Raw genomic sequence first — 22,625 nt, 5'->3', positions numbered from 1 at the left:
GGTTGAGGCCAGCCAATCACGCACCTCCATGGGCACAGAGTCCGCCTGGATGTCACTGAGCTCATCCTCAGTGTCCAGAAGACGCCTGGTAGGGGGACATCAAGGGACAGAGTCACACTCCGGCTCACATAGAATACACATTACACAAATGTATCAGCACCATACTATACCTCACAACCCTACCATAATATACCTCATAATCATACCATACTATACACCATAACCCTACCATACTATACCTCATAACCATACTATACCTCATAACCATACTATACCTCATAACCCTACCATACTATACTTCACAACCCTACCATACTATACCTCATAACCCTACTATAGCTCATAACCCTAACATACTATACCTCATATCCCTACCATACTATACCCCATAAACATACTATACCTCATAACCATACTATACCTCATAACCCTACCATACTATACCGCATATCCCTACCATACTATACCTCATAACCATACTATACCTCATAACCATACTATACCTCATATCCCTACCATACTATACCTCATAACCCTACTATACCTCATAACCATACTATACCTCATAACCCTAACATACTATACCTCATAACCATACTATACCTCATAACCATACTATACCTCATATCCCTACCATACTATACCTCATAACCCTACTATACCTCATAACCCTACCATACTATACCTCATAACCCTACCATACTATACCTCATAACCCTACCATACTATACCTCATAACCATACTATACCTCATAACCCTACCATACTATACTTCACAACCCTACCATACTATACCTCATAACACTACTACACCTCATAACCCTACCATACTATACCTCATAACGCTACCATAATATACCTCATAACCCTACCATACTATACCTCATAACCCTACCATACTATACCTCATAACCCTACCATACTATACCTCATAACCATATTATACCTTATAACCCTACCATACTATACCTCATAACCATACTATACCTCATAACCCTACCATACTGTACCTCATAACCCTACCATACTATACCTCATATCCCTACCATACTATACCTCATAACCCTACTATACCTCATAACCCTACCATACTATACCTCATAACCCTACCATAATATACCTCATAACCCTACCATACTATACCTCATAACCCTACCATACTATACTTCACAACCCTACCATACTATACCTCATAACCCTACTACACCTCATAACCCTACCATACTATACCTCATAACGCTACCATAATATACCTCATAACCCTACCATACTATACCTCATAACCCTACCATACTATACCTCATAACCCTACCATACTATACCTCATAACCATATTATACCTTATAACCCTACCATACTATACCTCATAACCATACTATACCTCATAACCCTACCATACTGTACCTCATAACCCTACCATACTATACCTCATATCCCTACCATACTATACCTCATAACCATACTATACCTCATAACCCTACCATACTATACCTCATAACCATACTATACCTCATAACCATACTATACCTCATAACCATACTATACCTCATAACCCTACCATACTATACCTCATAACCCTACCATACTATACCTCATAACCATACTATACCTCATAACCATACTATACCTCATAACCCTACCATACTATACCTCATAACCCTACCATACCTCATAACCCTACCATACTATACCTCATATCCCTATCATACTATACACCATAACCCTACCATGCTATACCTCATAACCCTACTATACCTCATAACCCTACCATACTATACCTCAGAACCCTACCATACTATACCTCATAACCCTACCATACCTCATAACCTTACCATACCTCATAACCCTACCATACTATACCTCATAACCCTACCATACCTCATAACCTTACCATACCTCATAACCCTACCATACCTTATAACCTTACCATACCTCTTAACCCTACCATACACTACCTCATAACCCTACCATACCTCATAACCTTACCATACCTCATAACCCTACCATACTATACCTCATAACCCTACCATACCTCATAACCCTACCATACTATACCTCATAACCATACTATACCTCATAACCCTACCATACTATACTTCACAACCCTACCATACTATACCTCATAACCCTACTACACCTCATAACTCTACCATACTATACCTCATAACGCTACCATAATATACCTCATTACCCTACCATACTATACCTCATAACCCTACCATACCTCATAACCTTACCATACCTCATAACCCTACCATACTATACCTCATAACCATACTATACCTCATAACCCTACCATACTATACTTCATAACCCTACCATACTATACCTCATAACCCTACCATACTATACCTCATAACCATACTATACCTTATAACCCTACCATACTATACCTCATAACCATACTATACCTCATAACCCTACCATACTGTACCTCATAACCCTGCCATACTATACCTCATAACCATACTATACCTCATAACCCTATCATACTATACCTCATAACCATACTATACCTCATAACCATACTATACCTCATAACCCTACCATACTATACCTCATAACCATACTATACCTCATAACCCTACCATACTATACCTCATAACCATACTATACCTCATAACCATACTATACCTCATAACCATACTATACCTCATAACCCTACCATACTATACCTCATAACCCTACCATACAATACCTCATAACCATACTATACCTCATAACCCTACCATACTATGCCTCATAACCCTACCATACTATACCTCATAACCCTACCATACCTCATAACCCTACCATACTATACCTCATAACCATACTATACCTCATAACCCTACCATACCTCATAACCCTACCATACTATACCTCATATCCCTATCATACTATACACCATAACCCTACCATGCCTTACCTCATAACCCTACTATACCTTATAACCCTACCATACTATACCTCATAACCCTACCATACTATACCTCATAACCCTACATACCTCATAACCTTACCATACCTCATAACCCTACCATACTATACCTCATAACCCTACCATACCTCATAACCTTACCATACCTCATAACCCTACCATACCTCATAACCTTACCATACCTCTTAACCCTACCATACACTACCTCATAACCCTACCATACCTCATAACCTTACCATACCTCATAACCCTACCATACTATACCTCATAACCCTACCATACCTCATAACCTTACCATACCTCATAACCCTACCATACTATACCTCATAACCATACTATACCTCATAACCCTACCATACTATACCTCATAACCCTACCATACCATACCTCATAACCCTACCATACCTCATAACCCTACCATACCTCATAACCCTACCATACTATACCGCATAACCCTACCATACTATACCTCATAACCATACTATACCTCATAACCATACTATACCTCATAACCCTACCATACTATACACCATAACCCTACCATACTATACCTCATAACCCTACCATACCTCATAACCCCACCATACTATACCTCATAACCCTACCATACTATACCTCATAACCATACTATACCTCATAACCCTACCATACCTCATAACCCTACCATACTATACCTCATAACCCTACCTTAGTATACCTCATAACCCTACCATACCTCATAACCCTACCATACTATACCTCATATCCCTACCATACTATACACCATAAGCCTACCATACTATACCTCATAACCCTACCATACCTCATATCCCTACCATACTATACACCATAACCCTACCATACTATACCTCATAACCCTACCATACTATACCTCATAACCATACTATACCTCATAACCCTACCATACCTCGTAACCCTACCATACCTCATGACCCTACCATACTATACCTCATAACCATACTATACCTCATAACCCTACCATACTATACCTCATAACCATACTATACCTCATAACCATACCATACCTCATGACCCTACCATACTATACCTCATAACCATACTATACCTCATAACCCTACCATATTATACCTCATAACCCTACCATACTATACCTCATAACCATACTATACCTCATAACCATACCATACCTCATAACCCTACCATACTATACCTCATAACCATACTATACCTCATAACCCTACCATACCTCATAACCCTACCATACTATACCTCATAACCCTACCATACCTCATAACCTTACCATACCTCATAACCCTGCCATACTATACCTCATAACCCTACCATACCTCATAACCTTAACATACTTCATAACCCTACCATACTATACCTCATAACCATACCATACCTCATAACCCTACCATACCTCATAACCCTACCATACCTCATAACCCTACCATACTATACCGCATAACCCTACCATACTATACCTCATAACCATACTATACCTCATAACCCTACCATACTGTACCTCATAACCCTACCATACTATACCTCATATCCCTACCATACTATACCTCATAACCCTACCATACTATACCTCATAACCCTACCATACCTCATATCCCTATCATACTATACACCATAACCCTACCATACTATACCTCATAACCATACTATACCTCATAACCCTACCATACTATACCTCATAACCCTACCATACTATACCTCATAACCCTACCATACCTCATAACCCTACCATACTATACCTCATAACCATACTATACCTCATAACCCTACCATACCTCATAACCCTACCATACTATACCTCATATCCCTATCATACTATACACCATAACCCTACCATACTATACCTCATAACCCTACTATACCTCATAACCCTACCGTACTATACCTCATAACCCTACCATACCTCATAACCCTACCATACCTCATAACCCTACCATACTATACCTCATAACCCTACCGTACCTCATAACCCTACCATACTATACCTCATAACCCTACCATACCTCATAACCTTACCATACCTCATAACCTTACCATACCTCATAACCCTACCATACTATACCTCATAACCCTACCATACCTCATAACCCTACCATACTATACCTCACAAAGAATGAATACATAATAGTAAATAAGGTTATCCAAGCAATAATAACAACCCTAGAGAGCAGTAAAAATCGTAAAAATACATAGAAATAAATCCAGAAAAGTTAAATGGAATGTGTTATAACCCGGTCTGGCAGAAAGAGAAGTTTAAAGTGTGAGACAGACCTACACACACTCTGCATACATAAGTGTCCCATATCTGGAGCTAAATCAGTTTTTGCATTTGGCGCTTTTTCTTTTATTCTAGGCTATATCTCAACTTTTTGCTAACAGAAATACACAATGAACAAAGTAAACATGTTCAGTTTCTCCTCATGGCTCAGCCACATAATGCCAGGTTATATCTGGTGGGCTTTCTCCTCATGGCTCAGCCACATAATGCCAGGGTTTCCATGGCCGAGCAGCCACAAACAAGCCTAAGATCGCCATGTGCAATGCCAAGCGTCGGTTGGAAACCTCGTCGCCATTGGACTCTGGAGCAGTGGAAACGTGTTCTCTGGAGTGATGAATCACACTTACCATTCATCAAGAGGACGAATCTGGGTTTGGCGGATGCCAGGAGAACGCTACCTGCCCCAATGCATAGTGCAAACTGTAAAATTTGGTGGAGAAGGAATAATGGTCTGTGGTCGGTTTTTCATGGTTCGGGCTAGGTCCATTAGTTCCAGTGAAGGGAAATCGTATCTCTACAGCATACAGTGACATTCTAGATGATTCTGTGCTTCCAACTTTGTGGCAACAGTTTGGGGAAGGCCCTTTCCTGTTTCAGCATGACAATGCCCCCGTGCACAAAGCAGAAATGGTTTGTCCATACAGAAATAGTTTGTCGAGATCGGTGTGGAAGATCTTGACTGGCCTGCACAGAGTCCTGACCTCAATCCCATCAAACACCTTTGGAATGAATTGGAACGCCGACTGCAAGCCAGGTCTAATAGCCCAACATCAGTGCAGTGCCCGACCTCAGTAATGCTCTTGTGGCTGAATGGAAGCAAGTCCCCACAGAAATGCTCCAACATCTAGTGGAAATCCTTCCCAGAAGAGTGGAGGCTGTTAGAACAGCAAAGGGGGGACCAACTCCTTATTAATGCCCATGATTTTGGAATGAGCAGGTGTGAATGTATCACCAAAACAAAAGTGAAAAACAATTATCTTAGTAGCTGGTTTTCTAAAAACCCATGGTGTTTTTTTCAGGTGAATCTTGAGTCTTGATCTTTTGCACCAATTGACTGTACTATTTACATTGACGCTCTTTATTATTTCTATATCTTCATTGTTTTGCACTGGCTCTATACACACACACTACACACTACACACACACTTTACATACGCTGTTGCTATACGCTGCTGCTATACGCTGCTGCTACTCTGTTTATTATACTTCCTGATCGCCTCGTCACTCTTACCTCTACCCACATGTACAGTACATGCGGAAAGTATTCAGACCCCTTGACTTTTTCCACATTGTGTTACGTTACAGCCTTATTCTAAAATGGATTAAATAGTCCCCCACCCCTCATATATCTACACACAACACCCCATAATGACAAAGCAAAAACAGGTTTTTAGAATTTTTCGCAAAAGTATTAAAAATGTACTCAGTACTTTGTAAAAGCACCTTTGGCAGTCAATACAGCCTTGATTCGTCTTGGGTATGACGTAACAAGCTTGGCACACCTGTATTTGGGGAGTTTCTCCCATTCTTCTCCTCTCAAGCTCTGTCAGGTTGGATGGTGAAAGTCTCTGCGCAGCTATTTTCAGGTCTCTCCAGAGATGTTCGACCGGGTTCAAGTCCGAGCTCTGGCTGGACCACTCAAGGACAATCAGAGACTTGCCCTGAAGCTACTCCTGCGTTGTCTTGGCTGTGTGCTTAGGGTCGTTGCCCTGTTGGAAGGTGAACTTTCACTCCAGTCTGAGGTACTGAGCTCTCTGGAGCAGGTTTTCATCAAGGATCTCTCTGTACTTTGCTCCGTTCATCTTTCCCTTGATCCTGACTAGTCTCCCAGTCCCTGCCACTGAAAAACATCCCAACAGCATGATACTGCCACCACCATGCTTCACTGTAGGGATGGTGCCAGATTTTCACCAGATGTGACGCTGGGAATTCAGGCCAAAGAGCTTGGAATCTTGTTTCTCATGGTCTGAGAGACCTTTTAGGTGCCTTTTGGCAAACTCCAAGCGTGCTGTCATGTGCTTTTTACTGAGGAGTGGCTTCCGTCTGGCCACTCTACCATAAAGGCCTGATTGGTGGAGTGCTGCAGAGATGGTTGCACTTCTGGAAGGTTCTCCCATCTCCACAGAGGAACTCTGCATGACCATCGGGTTCTTGATCACCTCACTGACCAAGGCCCTTCTTCCCAATTGCTCAGTTCAGCGGGCAGTCAGCTCTAGGGAGAATCTTGGTGGTTCCAAACTTCTTACATTTAAGAATGATGGAGGCCACTGTGTTCTTGGGGACCTTCAATGCTGCAGACATTTTTTGGGACCCTTCCCCAGATCTGTGCCTAGACACAATCCTACCTCGGAGGGCTACGGACAATTCCTTCGACTTCACGGTTTGAATTTTGCTCTGACATGCACTGTCAACTGTGGGACCTTATAAAGACAGGTGTGTGCCTTTCCCAATCATGTACAACAATTTGTAGAAACATCTCAAGGATGTTGAATGTAATTTTGAGTCTCATAGCAAAGGGTCTGAATACTTATGTAAATAGGGTATTTCTGTTTTTTATTTTTTACACATTTGCAAACATTTCTAAAAACCTGTTTTCGCTTTGTTATTATGAGGTGTTGTGTGTAGATTAACGGGGAAAATGTTTTATTTAATTTATTTTAGAATAAGGCTATAACGTAACAAAATGTGGAAAAATTCAAGGGGTTTAAATGCACTGTACATACGATATTACCTCCATTCCCTCAACTACCTCGTACCCCTGCACATTGACTCACTACTGGTACTCCTTGTATATAGCCTCGTTATTGTTTTTACTGTGTTTTGTCTTACTTTTGAACTCTGCACTGTTGGCAATGGGCTCATAAGGAAGCATTTTACTGTTAATTCTAAACCTGTTGTATCCGGCGCAGGTGACCAATACAATTTGATTTGATGATTTGATTTGATGTCTTTTTCCAAATCATGAATAAACATAACAGAGTCAGTGATAAGGTGTTTCCTTGTTTTACAACTTAGGGTGTGGGGAAACCAATCTGTATGATATTCAATAACACATTCATATTTAGATTTTGGTCATTTAGCAGGAGTTCTTGTCCTTATCAACTTACAGCCAGTGTGTTCAAACAAGGCTGATAAAAAAAACATCACAGTCATAGCAGGGAAAAACTTTCTTTAACCTTTTACGGAAAATATTGTTGTACTTAAGGATACATTGGTGTTGAAAATAATTGTAATTACAACAAGATATCTTATGATATCTCTGACTATCACTGGATAGTGCCAATACAATACTGAGATGTACATGATAATTTGACGCCAGAGGAATGAAACACGGTTCAATACAGTGAAATTGACTACTAAACTGTAAGAAAATTATTTGTACATAATTTTACTGTAATTACAAGGGATTAGAACAAGCAGGTTGGCTGTAGGCATTTGCATATTAATAAATACTAGGTGTTTTATATCACTTGCACTTCTAGAGGCCTAAACAAAAGGCTTCTAAACTGGCCATGATTACAGGGCAAAAGAGATGAAATGGACATGGGTAAATATTCAGCCATTAAACCATGTAAGACCCCCTAGCACTCTGATCTGTTCCCTATATACATGCGCCAGCAATTCTTTTTCATCCCAGTGCAGCATACTTTACAGTACGCTGTACAGTACGGCATTTTACTGTGCATTCTATAGTAATCTACTGCACTCAGTGTATATTTATTTAACTAGGCAACTCAGTTAAGAACAGATTCTTATTTACAATGATGGCCTACCCCGGCCAACGTTGGGCCAATAGTGCGCCGCCCTATGGGACTCCCAGTCACGACCGGGAGTAAACCAAGTACTGCAGTGACGCCTATTGCACTGAGATGCAGTGTCCTTAGACCACTGCGCCACTCAGGAGTATACAGTATCATACTTTTCATTAATACAGTGAGTTACTGATAAAATTACAAAAACAGCTAACAGTGTAGTATACTGTAGATTCCATTTCCTGCAAAGGTATGCTATAAATGTCACTCTTTGTTTCCATTACTGATTGTAATGTAATGAGTTGAGAGGCCAGGTATATTGAGTCTTGTAAATGTCTGTTTACCTGTCCTGGTATGGAGCTGTGTGATCTCCAGTAAATGTCTGTTTACCTGTCCTGATACGGAGCTGTGTGATCTCCAGTAAATGTCTGTTCACCTGTCCTGGTATGGAGCTATGTGATCTCCAGTAAATGTCTGTTTACCTGTCCTGGTATGGAGCTATGTGATCTTCAGTAAATGTCTGTTTGCCTGTCCTGGTATGGAGCTATGTGATCTTCAGTAAATGTCTGTTTGCCTGTCCTGGTATGGAGCTATGTGATCTTCAGTAAATGTCTGTTTACCTGTCCTGATACGGAGCTGTGTGATCTCCAGTAAATGTCTGTTTACCTGTCCTGGTATGGAGCTGTGTGATCTTCAGTAAATGTCTGTTTACCTGTCCTGGTATGGAGCTGTGTGATCTCCAGTAAATGTCTGTTCACCTGTCCTGGTATGGAGCTATGTGATCTTCAGTAAATGTCTGTTTACCTGTCCTGGTATGGAGCTATGTGATCTCCAGTAAATGTCTGTTTGCTGTCCTGGTATGGAGCTGTGTGATCTCCAGTAAATGTCTGTTCACCTGTCCTGATACGGAGCTGTGTGATCTCCAGTAAATGTCTGTTTACCTGTCCTGGTATGGAGCTGTGTGATCTTCAGTAAATGTCTGTTTACCTGTCCTGGTATGGAGCTGTGTGATCTCCAGTAAATGTCTGTTCACCTGTCCTGATACGGAGCTGTGTGATCTCCAGTAAATGTCTGTTTACCTGTCCTGGTATGGAGCTGTGTGATCTTCAGTAAATGTCTGTTTACCTGTCCTGGTATGGAGCTGTGTGATCTCCAGTAAATGTCTGTTTACCTGTCCTGATACGGAGCTGTGTGATCTCCAGTAAATGTCTGTTTACCTGTCCTGGTATGGAGCTGTGTGATCTCCAGTAAATGTCTGTTTACCTGTCCTGGTATGGAGCTGTGTGATCTCCAGTAAATGTCTGTTTACCTGTCCTGGTATGGAGCTGTGTGATCTTCAGTAAATGTCTGTTTACCTGTCCTGGTATGGAGCTGTGTGATCTCCAGTAAATGTCTGTTCACCTGTCCTGATACGGAGCTGTGTGATCTCCAGTAAATGTCTGTTTACCTGTCCTGGTATGGAGCTGTGTGATCTTCAGTAAATGTCTGTTTACCTGTCCTGGTATGGAGCTGTGTGATCTCCAGTAAATGTCTGTTTACCTGTCCTGGTATGGAGCTGTGTGATCTCCAGTAAATGTCTGTTTACCTGTCCTGATACGGAGCTGTGTGATCTCCAGTAAATGTCTGTTTACCTGTCCTGGTATGGAGCTGTGTGATCTGCAGTGAAGGCTGAATGGTGTTCTAACTGGATGAAGTGTAACTGACAGGTTCTATTTCCACTGAAGTTTGTTTTGTTTCCCTTCTTCCTGTCTCACAGTGAGTCATCTTGTTTTACTGAGGAAAATAGCCTTGGTGATTTACTAACTGGAAAACAGATCTTTAGTCTTCATGTGAAAGAAAATATGGCCAATGAAGGAAAAGAGAGGCATATATTTTTCATGATGTGATTATAGTGTCAACATTAGGTTAGATGCTAACGTAAGGAAATGAGGCCTTTAGACTCGCGATAAGGGTGCAGGTCAGGACTTCCTTCTGCAAGTAATTATTCTGAAATTGTAATACTGAGCGACCGTGAAAATAAATAATGATTTATTATGATGGGAAACAAAATTACTACACAAATATGATTCAATCAAAGTCTATGGGTACTGACCAACTAATGCACTACATAGTATATATGGTGCCATTTGGGATGCACACAAAGAACGACTTCATTGCAGTTTGTTTTGTTTCCCTTCTTCCTGTCTCACAGTGAGTCATCTTATTTAACTGAGGAAAATAGCCTTGGTGATTTACTAACTGGAAAACAGATCTTTAGTCTTCATGAAAATGTGGCCAATGAAGGAGAGGAGAAGCAGATATTTTTCATGATGTAATTATAGTGTCAGCATTAGATTAGATACTAACGTAAGGAAATTAGGTGTGTAGAATGGTGATACGGGTGCAGGTCAGGACTTCCTTCTGCAAGTAATTATTCTGAAATTGTAAACTGAACGACCGTACAAAAAACAAGAATAAACGACATAGTAAGTATGGTGCCATCTGGGATGCACACAAAGAACGACTTCATTATTTTGTTTGGATCAAACTTCTGGAAATGTAGCAGTGCTTTCTGGCAAACATGCCTTGTGTTGTGGTGATTGAAGAGAGTTCTAGCACTGAGGACCAAAGCCTTGTTAATGAAGAGCCAATACTAAAGGGAGGGAGATATAATTGGGGCCTCAGAAAGATTGAATTGGGGCCTGAGAGAGAGAGAGAGAGAGAGAGAGAGAAAGAGAGAAAGAGAGAGAGAGAGAGAGAGAGATATGTTGAACATGAGCTCTGTCAACATGCCTGCATGTGATCAGTCTACAGGCTACGTAAACACCTGCTTATTGTTGGAGAGCACAGCTGAGCTGACACACTGCAGTCTGCATAAACAACTACAGCCACAACAGCCCAGACTGAAGGGGGTGTGGGGCTCAGTCAGAATCTAGTTTAATAGTCTCCTCCATGGAGAGATGGAAAGCTTCCCACATGGAGTTGAAGAAGTAAAGCAGGGAGTGGATCAGCCTCCTTTCAGTTTATCTGTCACCCCATTTGAAGACAGACGTTCCCCCCTGATGTTTTCTCCCTGTCTCTGGCTTCAACACACACACACACACACACACACACACACACACACACACACACACACACACACACACACACACACACACACACACACACACACACACACACACACACACACACACACACACACACACACACACACACACACACACACACACACACACACACACACACACACACACACGAACACCAGTCATTGATGGCTGGAGGGATAACCTTAATCAGTAGAATAACAGGCCAGACACAGAGAGAACTGAGACACAGAAAGAGAACTGAGACACATAGGGAGAACTGAAGGGCTTTGATAAGCATACACATAGACACTGTTTGTACTGGAAACCTCACTTTCCAAACTGTCTGAGCTAAGGCACTAAAACAAAATAGTACCACACTGGTAGTACTGCACTCAATTCTGTCAAGGAATTTTATCATCAGAATATGTTTTATATATATATATGACTTGTATTTTCTGAGTTTGAATTTGTGCCGTTCTTTCCTGTACCTTCAGCCGTGCAGAAAGTGCAATATACTTGCTGTAGTCATGCATGGAATGGAATTTCTTTGAAATGCACTCACCTGGTTTCATCGATATAGACTGCCTCTAGAACAGAGGCTGCATACTCTATATTCTTCCTCAGGTCCACCACGTTCACTTCTCCCTTGTCCAGCTGCTTCACCAGGCATCTCAATCTGTAAAGAGCAAGGTGGATCCATATCTCATCTTCACATACAGTATGAGCTGATGAACACTGGATAATACTTACAGTATGGAGAACAGTACGTCAATACGACTCAACTGTGCCAATACATTATGTGTCAAAGAGTTCACTTATTCTATAGGCCTACATTGGATTCTATATCAACTGACAGTCAGCTTTAATACTAGCCTATATGTCACTGGGTTAGGTCAAAGACCAATGGTTTGACAATTTGAGACAGTATAAATATTACAGTTATTGATCTGTTATGTTGTGCAGATAGCAGCAGTAGTAAAACAGGTCAGCCATGACAGATATTTGATAATAATGAATACTCTCCCACATAATCCAATCAAATCGTTCTATTTTAGATGGTTCAGACGGATATTCAGTCCTACAGCACAAAATCACATTGACTATCTTTACAATGCCAACAACTAAAACTTTCAGTGTGAACACTGAACTTTTTGAGAAAACACACAAAGCCAATGTCCTTGAAACTGCCATTAAAGGTCTACAAGGGAAGCAGTTCTCATTATCCTGCAGTATTTCAAGGACTAAACTAAACTCTGTTTTTTTATTCATGAACTGCAAAGGCACAGAAGGCAGAGAGGGAACATGTCTTTACTGTAAGTAGGAGAACTGTCAGGATCACTGGTCCTGCCGCAGCAGAAAGGATCTGGGCTGGTGTGTGTGTGTATGTCTCTCCCAGTGTGTGTGTGTGTGTGAAACCATCCAAAGAATGAGCACCATTGAACTCCGCCGACTGTCTGATCAACAAAGTGGCATCTGTGAAGCCTTTGGTTCTGCTAGCATACAACTTTAAATATTTACCACGGGACTAGTGCCTCGTTACAACAGGGGATTGACACAGATCCATGCCTCACCTCTGCAGGCACACACAGTCTCCAAACCCCAGACCCCCAACCAACCAACAAACCAACCCTCAGAAAAATGAATTAGGATGCGTCCCAAATGGCACACTATTCACCATGTAGTGCACTACTTTTGACCAGAGGACCTGTAGGGTTCTGGTCAAAAGTAGTGCACTATATAGGGAATAGGGTGACATTTGGGACACCTTGTAAGAACCCATAAGAGGAGCATCACCATACCCTATCTGTTTTAAATCTGAGATTAAATCAACTCCTTCAAGTGTGTTTGAAGGACTCTGTTATTATGTGAATAATAAAGGAGCATTACAAAGCAATAGACGTGGTTTATAATAACACATCATCCTAAAACACAAGCTGTTTAAAGCATTGAGCAACAGGATCAACTGACTGAAAGCCAGAATACACACACACACACAATAGTACAGAAAACAACCCATGAATATGCCTACAACGTGTGCACGGGAACGCCATCTCTAGTACAAAGTGAGCAGAATGTAGCCTGCAGTGGAGAGACTGTGATAAGCCTTGGACTTTCTCCTGCATTTACTGTGGTCTTATTTGCCTTTTCTAGTCCTTCTTCTTCCTTTCTTCTTTTCTAATCCTTCATCTTCCTTTCAGTCCTTCCTTCTTCTTATGTCTTCAAAAGAGAAACTGCAGGATACCACTCTGCCAATGTAGATGAGTGAGCCAAGTGCCAAGCCTACACTATTCTATAGGGCTGAGACTTGACTGACTACCATTGACAAACTGCCAGCCCCAGCACTGGCTTGTTCTGTAGCCTAAAACAAGAAAAACTCCTAGGAGAGTCTCAGCATACATTTATGTGTTGGAGATCGTAAATAATGGCGAGACAAGTTGCACCTAATAACGGTCTGTAATATCAACATATTTCACGACATGACTCTTGTGAGGATGCAGAAGGTAAACATTTGCCTTGCATAAACAAGCTGTAGAGAGCTACAGTTGAAGTCAGAAGTTTAAAAACTCTGAGGTTGGATTCATTAAAACTCTTTTTTTTTCAACCACTCCACAAATGTCTTGTTAACAAACTATAGTTTTGGCAAGTCGGTTAGGACATCTACTTTGTGCATGACACAAGTAATGTTTCCAACAATTGTTTACAGACAGATTATTTGACGTATAATTCACTGCATCACAATTCCAGTGAGTCAGAAGTTTACAAACACTAAGCTTACTGTGCCTTTAAACAGCTTGGAAAATTCCACAAAATGATGGCTTTAGAAGCTTCTGATAGGCTAATTGACATAATTTGAGTCAATTGGAGGTGTACCTGTGGATATATTTCAAGGCCTACCTTCAAACTCAGTGCCTCTTTGCTTGACATCATGGGAAAATCAAAAGAAATCAGCCAAGACCTCAGAAAAAAAATTGTAGACCTCCACAAGCCTGGTTCATCTTTGGGAGCAATTTCCAAACGCCTGAAGGTACCACGTTCATCTGTACAAACAATAGTATGCAAGTATAAACACCATGGGACCATGCAGCAGTCATAATGCTCAGGAAGGAGACGCGTTCTGTCTCCTAGAGATGAACGTACATTGGTGCGAAGAGTGCAAGTGAATTCCAGAACAACAGCAAAGGACCTTGTAAAGATGGAACCCTTTTTGTTGATAGATAGAACCCTTTGCAGAACCCTCTATGTAGGGCCTGCAAGTCACATTATACTAGCTTGCAATGCGATATTTAATTCCTATTGGAATCCAGACAGAGTTACGATATCCAACAAGTATATTTATTTATCAGCGTAACCTGCATTCAGAATGACTGCCAGGGTAGGGAAGAATGAATACTGAGACGACCTCAGTCATCAATCAGTTCAAATCCCCAAGCTGACAAGGTACAAATCTGTCGTTCTGCCCCTGAACAGGCAGTTAACCCAATGATCCTAGGCCGTCATTGAAAATAAGAATTTGTTCTTAACTGACTTGCCTAGTTAAATAAAGGTAAAAAAAAAAATGAAACTGGAACAACCATCTCAGTAACGAGTGCAATAAGTCCAACTACTAACAGATTGTATAGTTTAGAAAAATGTATGCTATTTATCTTTGTGTGGCATAGCATTTATTAACCAATCAATGCAAAAACAAAGATATTAAAACAAACAATTCTAAAAATCATCCTGCAATAGAGCATGCTGGGAATATGATATATGGTTCTTTAAAGAACCCCAAAACAGTTCTTAAAATGTTAAAGGTTCTAGGTAGAACCTTTTGCCTAACAAAAAAAAAACTTGTCTTCCAAAAAGGGTCCTTCAGATCAAAACGGTTCATGGTAAAACCCTATTCCTCCAATAAAGAACCCTTTTGGAACCCCTTTTTATAAGAGGGGTACTGTGACATTTAGACTGATATAGAGTATCTGGTGCACTTAGGATAAAAGTGAGATGCAGCCAAGGTGAGAGTTGGCAATAGCCCCTCAAAACTACCGCCTCCCCATCTCACTTATCACACAGACACTCAGCAGCAGCAGGCTCCCACAGACCTTTTTGTACTCAAAAAGTGTCTCAGAGTAGGAGTACTGATCTAGGGCAGGTCCCTCCTGTCCATGTAGTCTTCCTTATTATGATTTAAAGGCCAAACTGCTGCTATTTCTACACACCTACTCTGAAAGTCTTTGTGAATAGGTCACAAACACCGCGTTTAGACCGTAGTTTGAAACCGCGGAAATAGTTCATGGGTAATGGGTTGGGGCACAACAACAGGGCTGTTCCCACCCACAGTGTTTCCATCTGTAGCTTTATCAATCATATGACCTTTTCCTCTGTCACTCTCCATGGCACTGGCCTGATGGCTTCCATCTCACACACACTGGACCAGACCAATCACACAGCAGATACATATAAATAGAGGCCCTGATTGGTGGATCTATCTGGGTCACAATAACACAACCTTGCCTTAGGAAGTAGTGAACTAAAATGATTCTCTCTTTCCTGTGACTTTAGTATGTTTTGGTAGCCTATATGTTGGCATATTGACAGAAGATTTGGACGAAAGTGGCAGTATATCAATAGCTGAAACACCCACATAGGGCTGGGGCCCCATAGGGTAATTTGACAAGGCTAGGGCACCAGAGGGTACGGTGACAGGGCTGGGCCCCAGAGGGTAAGGTGACAGGGCTGGGGCCCCAGAGGGTAAGGTGACAGGGCTGGGGCCCCAGAGGGTACGGTGACAGGGCTGGGGCCCCAGAGGGTACGGTGACAGGGCTGGGGCCCCAGACGGTAAGGTGACAGGGCTGGGGCCCCATAGGGTAATTTGACAAGGCTGGGGCCCCAGAGGGTACGGTGACAGGGCTGGGGCCCCAGAGGGTAAGGTGACAGGGCTGGGGCCCCATAGGGTAATTTGACAAGGCTGGGGCCCCAGAGGGTACGGTGACAGGGCTGGGGCCCCAGAGGGTACGGTGACAGGGCTGGGGCCCCAGAGGGTACGGTGACAGGGCTGAGGCCCCAGAGGGTACGGTGACTGGGCTGAGGCCCCAAAGGGTACTGTGACTGGGCTGGGGCTGAAGCAGTATGCTCTGCTGCCCTGCTGCCTGCTCTGCCAACCTCTCAGACAGACTGATCCAACATTCCTCACTTCTAAAGATGGCACCCAAAGGACTAATTTGCGACCCGATAATGACCCGTTTCCTAGAAACAGCAGAGGGTGATTACCTCTCTGGAAATAAAAGATTCCCGTTCAAGTATGAAAAAAGAAAAAGGGGCCAGGCTATTGAGAGCATGTTGTCTGACTGTGAACTACACTGGTTTTGTGCATCATTTATCTAGACAAATATACAGATCTGTACCATGGTGGTGCCCCACGCATACAGAGGCCAAACAAGAATACTTTTAATGTTGCCAAGAAATCCTGTCTGTGTCCCAGATTGGCACCCTATTCCCTAGTTAGTGCACTATTTTTGACCAGGGCCCACTGTGTTTGGGTTGTTGTCTTTAATGTCTTCTCAATAAACTACTTCCCATGCTTTCAGATTGTAATCAACATGGAAGGGATCTGTTGATGGCAATAACAATAACATCACTGTATGATACAGGCCATTACCAAGACAGAAAATGACTCCATGTGTCATTTAATGTTGATTAAAAAAATAAAAAATGAATCGAAACAAAATACATTCAACTTTTGAATGTTTTTGCTGATTGTGGAAAATTGACTTTTTCTCTCTGTGAAAATAACTTTTTAAGGGAAACAAGCTTGTGAGTCATCAGACCATTCAAGGTCCTCTCATTCTGAGAGGTGAGTGGTTCCAGTACTCTTGGTGGCTTTCCAGTTCAGATGCTCAAGCTTTTAAAAACCATCCATTCACTGGCCTATAAACACACTTGGTGAGAACGGGCCCTCGTTGCGTTATGTTATCACTGGTCTAAGCCTGGCCTGCTCTCTGCTTTCTAAAGCCCTGCAGGCCTCCACTGACACTGGCTGTTCAACTCAAACATGTTCACAGGACCTGGGGTTAAACCAAGCCGACAAAAGCAATTTAAAGCCAGTGTATGTTGCAGACCCTAACCACAACCCGTACCATTAACCGGTCTTTCACCCTAATGCTATGTGACATATAGTGCGGTTGCAAAGTATTCAGACCCGTTGACTTTTTCCACATTTTGTTACAGCCTTATTACAGCCTTATTCTAAAATTTATAAAATAGTTTCCCCCCCCTCATATATTGACACACAATACCCCATAATGACAAGGAAAAACAGGTTTTTAGAAATTATTACAAATTTATTACAAAAAAATGGAAATATCATATTTACATATGTATTCATACCCTTTACTCAGTACTTTGCTGAAGCACCTTTGGCAGAGATTAAAGCCTTGTTTTGGGTATGACGCTCGTTTTGGGTGTGACGCTATTTGGAACACCTGTATTTGGGGAGTTTCTCTCATTCTTCTCAGCAGATCCTCTCAAGCTCTGTCAGGGTGGATGGGGAGCGTCGCTGTACAGCTATTTTCAGCTCTCTCCAGAGATGTTCGACCGGTTTCAAGTCCGAGCTCTGGCAGGGCCACTCAAGGACATTCAGACACTTGTCCCGAAGCCCCTCCTGTGTTGTCTTGGCTGTGTGCTTAGGGTCGTTGTCCTGCTTGAAGGCGAACCTTCTCCCCCAGTCTGAGGTCCTGAGCGCTCTGAAGCAGGTTATTATCAAGGATCTCTCTGTACTTTGCTCCGTTCATCTTTCCCAGTCCCTGCCACTGAAAATCATCCTCACAGCATGATGCTACCACCACCATACTTCACCGTAAGGATAGTGGCAGGTTTCCTCCAGATGTGACACTTGGCATTCAGACCAAATAGTTCAATCTTGGTTTCATCAGACCAGAAAATATTGTTTTTCATGATCTGAGAGTCTTTTAGGTGCCTTTTGGCAAATTTCAGGCAGGCTGTCATTTACTGAGGAGTGGCTTCTGTCTGGCCACTCTACCATAAAGGCCTGATTGGTGGAGTGCTGCAGAGATGGTTGTCCTTCTGGAAGGTTCTCCAATCTCCACAGAGGAACTCTGGAGCTCTGTCAGAGTGACCTTCGGGTTCTTGGTCACCTCCCTGACCAAGGCCCTTCTCCCCCGATTACTCAGTTTGGTCGGGCGGCCAGCTCTAGGAAGAGTCTTGGTGGTTCTAAACTTCTTCCATTTAAGAATGATGGAAGCCACTGTGTTCTTGGGGACCTTCAATGTATAAACTGCCTTCATTTTTCTGGACCCCAGGAAGAGTAGCTGCTGCTTTGGCAGCTAATGGGGATCCATAATAAATACAAATACAAATTCTGCAGACATTTTTTGGTACCCTTCCCCAGATCTATGCCTCGACACAATCCTGCCTCGGAGCTCGAAGGACAATTCCTTCGACCTCATGGCTTGGTTCCCTCGACCTCATGGCTCAGCTGTGGGACCTTATATAGACAGGTGTGTGCCTTCCCAAATAATGTCCAATCAATTGAATTTACCACAGATGGACTCCAATCAAGTTGTAAAAACATCTCAAGGATGATCAATGGAAACAGGATGCACCTGAGTAAAATGTCGAGTCTCATATCAAAGTCTGAATGCTTATGTAAATAAGATATTTCAGTTTTTAATTTCTTATACATTTGCAAAAATGTATAAAAACCTGTTTTCGCTTCGTCATTATGGGGCATTGTGTGTAGATTGATGAAGACATTTGTTTATTTAATCCATATTAGAATAAGGCTGTAAAGTAACAAATGTGGAAAAAGTCAAGGGGTCTGAATACCTTCCGAATGCACTGTATAAGCTAAGTAGTATGTCATAATAGTGATATACTGTATAAGTAATGTCAATATGTGACATACTGTATAACTAAAGTCGTTAAATGCCACCATTTTGAAATATTCGAAAGAGACCATGTTGTGTGTTTGACTGGCCTGTAGGTTTCTGTATGGACAGACAGGCAGACAGATAGACATCACTATGGTGTTGTGGGAGCCTGGCAGTTCTAACTAAACCAACAGGTATTTTTCTCTGGCTCGCCGCAGACTTCATAACTTCAGTGCAGATCATATCACCCAACTGGCATCTTGGGTTCTCACTTAAAGTCCTCTAGCGTGGTCCCTAAATGGATCTCTTGGGTCTTTTTGTAATCCTAGTTTAGACACACACACACACACACACACACACACAATCCTTCACTCTGAACAGTATCTCTGTTGGACATCTCACCCTACTAGTCTGCAGAGATTTCAGCTTCTCACAGGGCCAACAATGGATCTGTACTTCCACCAGCCCTGGTTCCACCTTCTCTGGTGGATGGTGATGTCTTAGTTCAGTCGTCCTGGGAATGGTGTGACAAATTAGTCCAGAATGCTATATTCAACTGAGGGTAAAACAAGCACCGCTCTCACTCTTGAAGTGAGTATGGTGTGATAAACAAGAGAAATGAAGCTACAGCAGCGCTGAGAGGAGGATAATTACATGAGTCTCCTGGGTGCTACATGATAAATCATACAGTGATGTGCTGTAAGCACATGTTCTCTATGAAGAGACGCTGTGCTGGGAGAGAAAACAGTCAATTTATTAACAGCTAGACCTTGACTGCACATTGATGAAGCATAATGATATTGCAAGGACAGACTCTATGCCAAGTGTAAGGCATTGGGTTAGAATGATGCCATCTGTCGGAAGACAATGCACGACATTGTCCCTCAAGGTATCTTTGGGAAGCGTGATGGTTCTATGTGGAACAATACTGACTGCAATAACACTTAGAGCCCTACATTAGCTAAAGAACCCTTATTTGGCACTATATAAAAAACATTTATTAGATTTATTATTACATTTATTACATTTATTAGTATGTATAGCGATGTCTGAGAGAGAGAACATGGCTCTGATCACAAGGCAACAGAGAGCATGCAGTCAGGAGACAGGAGGTTAATGGAGAATAAATACCCTGCTCCTCCTTCACCTCTGTTACCATCCTGCTCTCCCTAGTGATGGGGAAAGAAAGCTTCCTGAAGCATTGAGGCTTTCCAGCCAATTGTGTCAAAAATAATGTCATTACTCGAGGCTTTGATCGATACAGTGTACACTAGTGGCACATGCTGGTTAAAGGTGACGTCCAACACACCGTAGAACGTGCACAGCGTAGCCTTTTTGTCTACTACCAAACCAATACCAAACCAACCAGGTGGTTGTTCAACGAAACAAAGATTTGGACGCCATTGATCACGTGCTTCTGATAAAGTGATACAGGCATCGATTGGCCCACTGCATTGATGTAAACTGATTAGCCATTTCAGCGCATACCTCGGACCTCTGGTATCAAACATAACATCACTAGTTCTCTCCCCTCCCTCCATCACCGTTGTGTTATCATCCTCCTGTTGTGTTCTGTTGTGTTCTACATGTGATAGGAGGGCTAAGATGCATCACCAAGACGGGCTGCAGGAGGAAATCCAAGCTGACTGGGGAGGTTACTGATGTCAGTGAGATCATTATGCGCCTGTGAAATCCACTTTGAGTCTCTCTCTCTCTCTCTCTCTCTCTCTCTCTCTCTCTCTCTCTCTCTCTCTTTCTCCATCTCTCTCTCTTCTCTCTCTCTCTCTCTCTCTCTCTCTCTCTCTCTCTCTCTCTCTCTCTCTCTCTCTCTTTCTCCATCTCTCTCTCTTTCTCCCTCTCCCCCCCCCTCTCTCTCTCTCTCTCTCTCTCTCTCTCTCTCTCTCTCTCTCTCTCTCTCTCTCTCTCTTCTTCTCTCTCCCCCTCTCTCTCTCTCTCCATCTCTCTCTCTCTCTCTCTCTCTCTCTCTCTCTCTCTCTCTCCCCTCTCTCTCTCTCTTTCTCCATCTCTCTCTCTCTCTCTCTCTCTCTCTCTCTCTCTCTCTCTCTCTCTCTTCTCTCTCCCCCTCTCTCTCTCTCTCTCTCTCTCTCTCTCTCTCTCTCTCTCTCTCTCTCTCTCTCTTTCTCCCATCTCTCTCTCTTCTCCCTCTCCCCCCCCTCTCTCTCTCTCTCTCTCTCTCTCTCTCTCTCTCTCTCTCTCTCTCTCTCCCCTCTCTCTCTCTCTTTCTCCATCTCTCTCTCTCTCTCTCTCTCTCTCTCTCTCCATCTCTCTTCTCTCTCTCCCCCCTCTCTCTCTCTTTCTCCATCTCTCTCTCTCTCTCTCTCTCTCTCTCTCTCTCTCTCCCCCTCTCTCTCTCTTCTCTCTCTCTTCTCCATCTCTCTCTCTCTTCTCCCTCTCTCCCCCCCCCTCTCTCTCTCTCTCTCTCCCCTCTCTCTCTCTCTCTCTCTCTCTCTCTCCCTCTCTCTTTCCTTCTCTCTCTCTCTCTCTCTCTCTCTCTCTCTCTCTCTCTCTCTCTCTTTCTCTTATTTTGAGGAGCACAATAAATAATATGAGGAGTTTGGGGGTTTATTGATGTTCATGTTAATTTGAATTTGACGTGGATTTTAAATACTTTACTGGAAATGAACATACTGTATAGACTTTATATAATGGGATGTGAAAAATATTAAGACAAACATTGACTGTGAGGACTTAATGTGAGGACTTGACTGTGAAAGACTAACAGGAGAAGTGTGC

General features: G+C 42.3%; 1 protein-coding gene across 3 annotated transcripts in view; it reads right to left on the bottom strand.

Moving 5' to 3' along the window:
• Positions 1 to 22,625, bottom strand: part of pde1a (phosphodiesterase 1A, calmodulin-dependent) — a 95,555-nt gene that overhangs the window by 27,935 nt on the left and 44,995 nt on the right. For all 3 annotated transcript variants that reach the window (XM_064976645.1, XM_064976648.1, XM_064976646.1), the window contains 2 exons: positions 12,566 to 12,679; positions 1 to 85 (listed from right to left, as the gene is read on the bottom strand). The exon at positions 1 to 85 is cut by the window's left edge and continues 98 nt beyond it. In XM_064976645.1, coding sequence (XP_064832717.1) covers positions 1 to 85; positions 12,566 to 12,679 — 199 coding nt within the window. The remainder of the gene's footprint in view (positions 86 to 12,565; positions 12,680 to 22,625) is intronic.

Source organism: Oncorhynchus masou, chromosome 10 (genome assembly GCF_036934945.1).
Source record: "Oncorhynchus masou masou isolate Uvic2021 chromosome 10, UVic_Omas_1.1, whole genome shotgun sequence".
NCBI classification, from domain to species: Eukaryota; Metazoa; Chordata; class Actinopteri; order Salmoniformes; family Salmonidae; genus Oncorhynchus; species Oncorhynchus masou.
Note: the sequence above shows the minus strand (reverse complement) of the source record. Positions and strands in the feature narration are given on the sequence as shown.